At 43.9% G+C, this 11,127-nt stretch overlaps 1 protein-coding gene across 1 annotated transcript in view; it reads right to left on the reverse strand.

Moving 5' to 3' along the window:
• The window catches only part of Polr3b (RNA polymerase III subunit B), a 99,240-nt gene that overhangs the window by 24,129 nt on the left and 63,984 nt on the right, over positions 1–11,127 (reverse strand). The window contains exons 20-23 of the mRNA XM_031350230.1: positions 10,192–10,401; positions 7,885–8,043; positions 6,586–6,703; positions 4,171–4,313 (exon numbers count right to left, since the gene is read on the reverse strand). Coding sequence (XP_031206090.1) covers positions 4,171–4,313; positions 6,586–6,703; positions 7,885–8,043; positions 10,192–10,401 — 630 coding nt within the window. The remainder of the gene's footprint in view (positions 1–4,170; positions 4,314–6,585; positions 6,704–7,884; positions 8,044–10,191; positions 10,402–11,127) is intronic.

The raw sequence follows: 11,127 nt of genomic DNA on the forward strand, positions 1-11,127 counted from the left end.
CAGTGTTGGGTGGGGGGCTGCTGGGAGGTGCGTAGGGACTACGGGTGAGGGATTCAGTCCCCAGTGCTGGGTGGGGGGCTGCTGGGAGGTGCGTAGGGACTATGGGTGAGAGGTTCAGTCCCCAGTGTTGGGTGGGGGGCTGCTGGGAGGTGCGTAGGGACTACGGGTGAGAGGTTCAGTCCCCAGTGTTGGGTGGGGGGCTGCTGGGAGGTGTGTAGGGACTGTGGGTGTTATGTCATGAGCAGATTAGTGCTGAGCTCAGGAGCATCTGAGACTGCAGACTGCATCTTAGCCTCTCTCTCCCCAAGGTGCTCTTTTACCCTTCCACTGTCTACCAAGAGATGGGAGACCCTTGGCCTTGAGTTTTCTAGCATCTGGAACTGTAAGAAATAAACCTCTATACTTACATGTTACCCTGACTAACTTTTCTAGGCATAGCAGCACAGATGAGATGAAGTCAAGAGGTTAAGGCAGAGAGGTCCCTAAAGGTCACTGGTCAGCCAGTCTAGCCTAATCAATGCGTTCAGGGTCACTGAGAAACCGGTTTCAAAAAAAACAAAAAAGACAAAAGGTGGAATGTGGGCAAGGATGCCAACCTTGAACCTTTACACACATGCGCTCAAACGCTTGTGGCATCTGCATGTAACACACACACACACACACACACACACACACACACACACACACGAGAGGAACAGCACAATGAGTCCTGCGATGTCAGTCTATATGAATGAGCAACACTGGATCTACTACATAGTAATGCTGTCAAGATCCTCAGGGAAACAATTTTCATGCTATAATATCACCAAGGAAGCATAGATCAGTAAGAGGATGACTGAGGTTAGGACATGTTTATACATACGTGACCTCATGAGAGATTTATTTCCCATAATCCTTTTCTCAAAATTTAAAGATCAACTATTCTACAAGGAGAAGAGGTGGGCAGTTGTATTTAGTGATCACCCAGCTTTACATCCAGCTTCAGGAGGCAGAGTCAGGTGGATCTCTGTGAGTCTGAGGCCAGCCTAAGCTACACTTTGAGCCAAGGCTACATAGTGAGACTGTCTCAAAAGCAAACAAATAAAACCTTCAAACCCCTCCTCCAATCATCAACAACAACAACAAAAAAGAGGTAATTACAGTTAATTAAAATCACAGAGATGAACCCTAATCCAATATGCCTGGTATATTTATAAGACAAATACTAGGGATGCGTGTGAAGAGGGGAAACACCATTTGAGGCCGCAGTGAGGTGACAGTTTGTAAGTCAAGGAACAAGGTCTCAGAAGAACCCGTATCTGCTAACACCTTGCCTTTGGATGGCCAGTCTCAAGATAGTAAGAAAATCTACTGCTGCTGTGGGCATCCTGGATCTGTGCTACTTGAGGTAGCAGCCTTAAAATACTACTACAGTGTGTAGCCAGCCTTCTTGTGAACAGCTGCTCAGCACTCAAGCAATAAGCACTTGGCATAAGACAGTTTCTCTCTGGTGGACTGCTAGATCATGAGCATTATTTTAAAGCCCCACCTCCCCAGACTGTGTGTTCAGCATCAGCTGTCTTCATTTTTGATCTCTACCATATTTTTTGAGTCAGAGTCTTTCACTGAAGGTAGAACCCACAATTCAGTCAAACTGGCTGATGCAAGCCCCAGGGATCCTTTGGTCCTTCTTCCCCCTCCTCAGTGCGGACATTGAGATTCACACTGATACTCCTGTTTTATTTTTCCCATGAGTTTTGGGGATCTGATCTCAGGTCCACTGTTTGTGTGGCAGGTACCTGACAAGTGGAGCTATCTCCCTAACTCAGACACTGAGCTCTTAATACTGCTGAGAAGCTCTGCTTCCGAGGATGAATGCCAGAATATAGAGCAGGAAGAAGGAGGGTCCATAAGGGAGGTATGTGCCACAGGCTGGGCCAGCTGTCCCCAAATAGAGTACTGATATGAGGAAAGCTGTACAAGAATCTGCTGATGGTATGCAAGAACAGTATAAAGGCAAATAGGGAATACCCAGAAGAGCAAATAAAGAGACAAGAGGAAACTATTACTTACAAAGAAACTTATATACAGAGGAACCATACTCAAATGACTATTTACTTTGTATTAAATGGTGTCTATGTAGTTAAATGACCCAATATTACAACAGTCCTATTCAGGGTGCTGACGGTAGGGTGTGAGGAGAGGTGTAAGTTCCTGGGCCCGCCTATCCATCTAAGAGTGAATCCGTAAGTGACACGTAAAATGAATGAGTATGTCTAAGAATACTTAGAAATGTGAAGGTATAAATGGGATGAGATTGCTTCTGGAAGACACAGGTGGAGGAGAAGCGAGCACCAAGTTTTCTTTTAGTGTACGGCCTCCTGTTCTATTTGCAGTGCTGCAAGCACAGGGCCTCCAGAGGAGCGCCACCTACCACAGAACTGTATCAGCAGCCCAATCCTCCATTTCAAAGCAATCTTTAAGATCATGTGTGTGGGCCAGTGAGATGACTCGGTAGGTAAAGGTGCTGGTTGCCAAGTCTGATGGCCTGAGTCTAAACTCCAGAAGGCACAGAAGGAAGGAGAAGACCCCCGAAAACTGTCCCCTGCCTGCTACAGATATGCTATTGTATAAACACACGTAAACATAAATACACATAACAAGATACTGTCTATTTATTACCTGATAAAAATCATGCCTGCAAGTAAAGTTATATTCATCAAAGGGCCCCCGTCTCTCATTGCTCTCTTAAAGTCTTTCCACTTATTTTTCTGTTTGGCTGTTTCCCTTTCTGCCTCCTGGCTTTTCAATAAATCTGACAAGACTGTACGACAGGACTGTCAAGGGAGTGGGGGATAATCAGAAGGTTTTACCTCGGATTAAAAGGCATCTGGAAAGGGAAAACTAGGAAGACAAAGTCCTCACTGAAGTAAAGGTCAGCCACCCTGGGAGGACACCCTTCAGCTTGCAGAGAAACGTGTATGTCAGAGGCCCTAAGACCAAGCGGATCTCTAAGGCTACCATATACACAACTGAGCCAAAGGCGCTTCTGTCAGGGAGCCTGATCCCTGTCATATTGACAGTTTGGGAAATGCTATAGCACAAAGCCTTCCTGACATTTCACTCGGAGGCCCATGTTTAACGGCACTTACTGATTAGGGTTCATGTGGACAGCAGTGCTCTGTCCGTGCTGCGTGTGGACTCAAAGTGTTCCAGGTAAATCCAAGGGCAGCCCACCCATCGAAAACTGCGGGTAGCTTCAACCCTCACCTGGTTACTCGATACTCTTAGCATGTACTGATTCAGCCTCTGCTCTGAGAAAGGCTTCACTGCATGTAAAGACTGGAAAGGCATGTTTCTGTAACTTCAGAGGGCCTGAACCTAGTAGATAAGCTCTGCCTGCCATGCTTATTCAAGTCTTCACTCAATAGTCAATGGACGTGGGGCTGTGTCTTAGCCAGGGTTACTATTGCTGCGATGTTATTTGGCTTACACTTTCACATCACCACTCGTCACTGATGGAAGTCAGGGAAGGAACTCACACAGGGCAGGAACCTGGAGGCAGGAGCTGATGCAGAGGCCATGGAGGAGTGCTGCTCACTGGCTTGTTGCTCCTGCTTTCTTATAGAACCTAGGACCACTAGCCCAGGGATGTCAGCACCCACAATGGGCAGAGGGGAACTTATATTTCAATCACTAATTGAGAAAACACCTTACTGCTGGATCTTATGGAGGCAATTCCTCAATTGAGGATGACTGTAGCTTGTGCTGACATTGAACTCTCCAGGACAATAAGACATGTGTAGGTTGATACAGAATGGGACATTCTCTTACAGTATGAACTCTTGGAAGGAACACGGACATTTTCTAACATGTCAAATTCTAAGTCATGTAAATGAAGGTATGAAATCTGTTAAATAAGGGATATTTAATTCTGAGGCACCTCCTAGAGCTGAGATTCTATGACCCAGCAGAACACAGAATGGTTCAAGCACGCGTCTTTCCTAAGAAGAATCACTATTCCTGTCACATACACTTTGATGCATATGGTGCCTGGATTTATAACTCTGGGCACAGAAGGAAATGAAATGAGTGAATGATTGGATAAACATGCCAACTATAATGATCTCAATCATTAATATGAACAGGAGAATCTGAGAAATAGCACGCAACATTTGGGGTTCCGCTTACCCTTTTGTCCATGCCGACTGCTGAATTTGTCTCCGATCTCTGGCCGCCGCGTCTGTCTCAGGAGCATCTTGATGAGGAAGGCGTCCTCAGCGTTGGAAGAGATCATCACTTTCTCAATGTACGAGTCTGTTGCACCTTTGTACCTGATGTGAAGACAAAGTCGCCTCTAACTGTCCTTTCCACTCTGTCACTGTATGGCATACTCTCTTCAATCTACCACAAAATATTCTGATATTCTCCTCTCATGCTCTGAAAAATTACTCATTTCCAACATTAAATTTAAACTTTACAATGTCCCTTCTACAGTCCTATTCGTTATTATAGGGTAACAGTCTTACGGTTATTGCTTATCACAGACAGCGTTAACAGATGCTTTCAGAGACCACACAGTTCGTGTGAGAGCACCAGTCACACGGAGCAGAGCTGAGTTTTCAGAGTTGATCAGATTCAGCTTGGAGTGCCCAACCACTTTTGCAACAGTCCTTCAACCTACTACATTATTACTGTCCTCAAAACATCTTGCCTCGTATTTTTTATACAACAGATGCTACGAGGAGTCTAACAAGAGTCTGATGGTGTGGCTCAGGTGCTACATGGAGCCAGCCACAGGTAGATGTTCCTCTGGGCATATCAGTAAAGAGCAAGGAGTGTTACGTTTCTCCAAGCAGAGAAGCATATCCAGGAAAGGGACAAGCATTACTAGCCAGAACAAGGCCGCCACCAGGCCACACAAGAACAGAGGCTATGAGAAACTAGACTGGAGTGGGGTGAAGTGGGGTGGAGGGACATAAGGCAGTGCTAACAGTAAAATCAAGGGGAAGGGTCTGACAGTGGTGTTAAATGTTTTAGAAAGACAAGTGACACACTTTGGCAAATTTGCCCAACTCTAGGTTTCCTTATCTGTTTGTTCCCTCTTCCTGGACTAGGCTGTGAGCTCTGCAGGGCACAATGGCACTGGCTGGCTCACTGTTGTCTTCTGTAACTAACATACCTCCCGGGGCAGCAAAATAAAACAACACAATACTCCAGCTGAAAAGAACACAGGCTGTCATTGGCCACCTGCACTGTAGTTCTTTCAGTGGGATGGAGAGATGAGAATTTGGGAGAGAGGTGGAAAAGCAGGAACAGGGACGACCCCCAAAAGAGAGAAACAGAAGGGGAACTAGCTAGGAATGAATCCATTTTTCTTCTAAGATGATAAACATATTCTAGCACATCTTCTACTGAGGGAAAGGAAGTGATTTTGAAACAGGTGGGTGGTTTAAAGGAACGTGCCAGCAGAAGGCAAGGTGGGTTCTGAGTATCTGTCTCCATCAGGTGAGATAGGAAAGAACATCCTGCACATGTAACCACAGAGGAGTTCTGTTGATGGTACTTGGCACCATGGACCATTCCCAAGTGAGCTGCCTGCTCTCCTATCCCACAAACAAATTCATGGTTCTCTCTCACGCTGTTGCATTTAGCACACTTCAAGAAGGGTTCTGATGCCAGACTGTGTAATTAAGTCCCATCTCTGCCAAGTATACCCAGGCAACCTGGGGATGGCACCCATGTTTTCCTTGCCTCCGTTCCCACACCGTTAGAGTCTAATGAACTTCTAAGAGAACAGAGCTAATGGGGTGAAAGGGCTGACAAAGCTCTCACACGGGATGCCCAGATGACTGACCAGTACGATAGGTGGTTATCATGATGGCAGCAAATGCACTTCTGTCATGTGAGAGTCTCTGTTGTTCTATGCCACCCCCTTCCCACCTCTTTCCTTAGCCTAGGTCAGCTTGTCTAAGGCAGAATATTCATCTTTCCTAGATGGCTCTATATCATACTGACTGATTACTACTGGCTCACCTCAATATGTTTCATATTCCATTATATTTTAGAGCAGAGAAGAAATTTAGAGATTAATAAATTTGACTCTTTCATTATACAGAGAAAACAAGGGATTAGATGCTTTACCCAGATGAGGAAACAATTCACCTAGACACAGCTCCATCCTAGTACAGTGGGGATGCTGTGATACGGCCAGCATTGTATTTTTTCTATAACACAAATCTGGTTGTGTCCCTCTCCAGAGAATGAATTCCAAATCCTCCCATGTGTTAGCAATAGCAAGCTACACTGATCCTCCAAACCTGGGCCTTTTATACCCAGTGACTTGCTGTTTCATCTACATAGAACTCCTGTCCATTTGGCCCATTCCTCTCACCAGGTCACACCATCTATAGGACCCCATACTGTTTTCATGTAAGAAAAGCTATCCAAAGGTGCTCTTTCTAGTTCTTTGATGTATGAAGGCTGTATGACTATATGATACATTTTATCCAAGTATATCATAGATCCAGATGGTATCTACCCAGCACACATATAATTCCCCACCCATTCTTCTTCCAAGCATCTCTATGTCTTAGCAATACGCACGTGATGGGCACATCTTTATACTGTGGTTGCTGTGGCACATTGCTCCCTTCCAAAGGAATCTGAGTCACTGTGGGCATGGACTTGTTTACAAGTACCTGCTTGTTTTCCACTTTCTCACCTACAGTAAAGAGAAGAGCACATGCCAAGTGAAACCCCAACCCAATCAATGAGAACAGGAGACCACACAGCAAGGCAGGCATCACCCCAGCCAACAGAGCTCACCATCTCTTAGGTTATTAGAGTAGGCTAGGAGCACTACTTGTTTGTAGACATTTCAACCAGTATCAAACTTACCTTGGAAAGGAAAAAAAAAAAAAATCTCTGGTTTTGCTATTATTTCAGTTTAAGAACCAGCTACTTAAATAATCATTCTCATGCTTATTTCCAAAGCCATGGTGATCAGTGTTAAAGCTTCACAAAAATTTCCAAAGAAACAAAGGTAGATGGAATAAAGGAGACCCACACCGTGTGGCTTGGTGGATTCATGCTCCCTAGAGCACTGTCCGTGCAGATCTGAACTATGGCTGGGTTGTACGGAGGTGCTTGGTCTGACAACAGACTTTTCAGCTGGTCCCTATGTTCCGCACAGCCCTAACATGCAGTGTTCCCTCCAGACAGCTTCAGCTGTCAAACTCTGGACACTCTCAGGTTTCCACTGTGCTTTTCTGATTCTTGAGCAGACAACTCTGACCCACCTGCAGACGTCATTACATTTCCTAACAGGCAGTGCAGATCTTCCACACTAGGGCAAATCCTCATGCGACACATGGTCTCAAAGTTCTCTCTATGATCCCTTACTCTGGATGTAACCTGACATGCTTGTGTGTGATCTGATGCAATGTCAGTCTTCTACACTAGCCTATAGGACCCAAGGCAAGGGCTGTCTGTTGTATATCCAAACTCATTACATGTTCGTAACCATAATGAAGTCCTTCCCTTTAGGGAAGAGCAAGTCTAAAGTCAGACCATAGGCAAAATGTGTGAATTAAGAAATACCCAGCATAGATGCAGAGTCAAGACCGTATTCAAAACGTGGTTTCAAGTGTGGCTTTTGTATAATTTAAGATTATGCATAGCATACATTTTTTGCTATGGTAAAACACACTTAATGCATAGAAAAACATAGGAAGAGAATTCAGTAAAAATGACCACGCTGGCTGAATCTAGATGGGGGCATTACAGTACAGACTACTTTCTGCCCTGTTTACCGAAAATTCAGAAATAGTTAAATGCTGTCAACTAACTCTTACAATTTCAAAAAATATATATCCAAATTCATTATTTTTTAAGAGTTTTTACCTGGAGAACAAATGCCATCTGCATCTAAAATTTCATGTCGCCAAATGGGTTTTCTGGTAGCAGCATCCAACATGGGACCCATCACCTTATCAAAGGTCTGATTGGTGTATCGCTTCAAGGTGCACTTAGCATTTTTATATACAAGACAACGCCCAAAACCTGAAATGAAATCCCAAGTAGGTCAGAATCCCTGGTAATAGGAAACTAAGACAAGACATGAATTTGTGGTATTCAATAAGCCGCTTCACCACACATTTCCAAAAACAAAATGAAGAAACAAACCTCAGATTACTTTACCATTGGTAAATCTGGAACTGGCAAAACCCAAGTAACAAATAAGGATGGCAGGTGCTCCTCTGCCAACTGCCTATGTAACATTGATTCCCACACCAACATTCCAGCACACCACCCAACAGGTCATGCTGGAGGAAGGTGACACAAAGCCACAAAACACCTCAACAGCAAAGGGCCTGAGAAACCACCTTTGCCAGCTCTTTCTTTTATAGGCAGTCTGCATGAGGGCCAGAGAATTAAACAGGCGTCACCCAGGAAGTTGGTAGCACACCTGAAAACAGACCAAGCCCACCACGTCTTAGGCCAGGCTGCTCAGCACATGCTCTCTGTGTGGTAGTTCCCGCCAAGCCTCCCTGAGAGGCCTTCCTTTCTTTGATTCTGGCATTTATGGTTAGAGCTAAGCAAGCAGACCAGCAAAATAATGTCTATTTCTCCAGGAAGGGACACACATGTGCTCCCCGCCTCCTTCCTTTTAAATGTGAGAGTGACTATAGGATGAACAAAATGTAAGATAGATCAAGTCATCTGCAAGTCTCGGGCGCTGCTTATCATCACGGCTCCCCATGACCTGTGCAGCCTTGGTAAACTCAGCTCAGAGGGCCAGCTGCTCTGTTGATACTACATGATCTGAAACTGGGATCCAACAGCCATTAACAGCACGCTGCAGTGCATGGGAGTCCAAACGGCACAAAATCATCCCATGGCTTCTTCTAAGCGTAAATGGACGTTTTATTTATAGGTGGGAGCTTAAAAGCTAACAGAGGGCAAACTCTGATCATTAAATTGTATTTCTGATAGACATCACAAAGTCTTCAGATTTCCACATCAACGTTACCAGTTAATCAGAAAGGAAAATATCTAGTTTCAAAGCATGGCTGTTGTCACTTGAGAAAAAAAGGGGCATAAATTCAGTGCAGCCAACATTAATGCCAGTGACACATGTCTAGAAGTACTATTATGGCTGCCTAGCAACTAGGGAGAGGAAAGGGGAGGCATCGTGGGTATGCCAGAGAGGGAAGGAGCTGGAGACTGAATAGAGAAGTCAGCCTGCAGACCAGGTGGTGCTGGCTAGGTCATGCAGTGCTGACCTATGGAAGGAGAACATTAAGAGTGAAGCATAAAAAAAGCACAAAAAACTACAAGATAAGGTTTGTCTCTGTACATCCCTGGCTTTGACACGTGGCTAACAAATAGATCATAGACTGTGCGCTTAAGCTGTATAGTAATAGCTCTTCCCACCTGCCCTCTCAACATATGTTTATTGTTGCATGTGTTACCAGATTTATTAAAAACACCCCCCTCCCACACACAAAATGAGCCTTTCACACACTATTTAATTCCCGGTGGGGAGGGGAAACCTTCATTTATTTTTATCTATGGGAGATGTTCAAGTTACTAGTAAGACAAAGAAATAAAGATCCTGGAGTTAAACATTTAATAGATTGTTCCAATGTTAGTCATTAAGAACAAAGCAAGCAAACAAAACCAACACAAAAGTGTAGCAGGTCTTACAATTTTCTAGACATGGCAGTGCCCTGCACCCAGGAGACCTCAAGGAAATGGCTGCCTAAACAAGAGCTGCACAATGACAACACTAGCTGATATGCCAAGGTGGGCGGGGAAACGCGCAAGTCTCTATGCCTAGATTAAGAGCTATAGGTAATCAGTGGCTGCCGAGAGAGGGAGAATCAGTCTTCTTACAGAACAGGCTCCCTGCTAGGTAGTCAATCCCGGGTGATCAGCCCTAAACACATGTACACACACGCAATACTTTAAGAATCTGGATAGGGTGATGAAGGAGGGAGGAAGATGGGTGGGAATGATATAAATACAATACTCATATATGAAATTCTCAATTTAAATAAAAAATATACAATGGTTCCAGTTTGTGTATAAAGTTGACTCGTTTTGAAACTGCACTGCGTTCTGATCCCAAGTAATCATCACTTACTATATCTAATTCTGCCAAAAAAGTACCTCTGGTGTTAAAGCTCTAAGAATTACTTCACTTACCTCTGTCCAGAGAGGCCTTGTTCAAAACCAGGGCGTCTTCAATGTCATAGCCGCTGTAACTCATCACAGCAACAGTTGCGTTCTGGCCAGCTGGCAATTTCTCAAAATCTATCAACTCGATTGTTTTTGTTTTAACCATGGGTTTCTGTGGATATGCTAGTAGATACATAAGTGTATCAATTCTGTTCCGTTGATTGTATCCAATGGTACCTTTATTGTTTGATATTGGAAAAAACAAAACCAATCATTATATCCTGTAGAATCAGGTAGCAATGAGTTTAAATACATTATACTTGCTTAACTGAAATGAGGAGAATCTCAGGTTAAACATTTCAAAATAATACTTCATGGTAGCTACTGATTTCTACGGTACCTTTATTACTCTGATTATATTTTTTTCTAGGATTTCAAATATTAGTGAGAAAAGTTACTAATATTTGAAATTCTAGAAAATATATAATCAGAGTAATAACAATCTAAACAATTTCAACTTTTTTGGACTTAATAAGTGTAATCGATCCTATTTGCATAATTTTAGTTGTTACCAGTTCATTTCACAAGTAACTCCACAAGCCTGCACTTGGCTTTGTTAGGACAATGTGAACAACACTGGGTTTTCACATGCAAGAGCTTATACAACAACACAACAGGAATGCACAACTAACGACAGCAAAAGATTTAAATGTCAAAGAAAGTGAGAATGGAATCAGGAAAGAAGATCTCAACTGAAGGCACAGAAGCATGAGCTTGCTAATTTGTTATTTATGAAGCAACAAACAAACAAACAAACAAAACCCCAAAAGACCTGTACCAAACACTGGGAACACTTGGGAAAAGGCTAGGTGCCCTCTCCTAAGGAAGTGAAAATACAGCCTGGCTAGGGTGAGGAGGGAGGGCACAGCCTGGCTAGGGTGAGGAGGGAGGGCACAGCCTGGC

The sequence above is a fragment of the Mastomys coucha genome, unplaced genomic scaffold (genome assembly GCF_008632895.1).
Source record: "Mastomys coucha isolate ucsf_1 unplaced genomic scaffold, UCSF_Mcou_1 pScaffold4, whole genome shotgun sequence".
NCBI classification, from domain to species: Eukaryota; Metazoa; Chordata; class Mammalia; order Rodentia; family Muridae; genus Mastomys; species Mastomys coucha.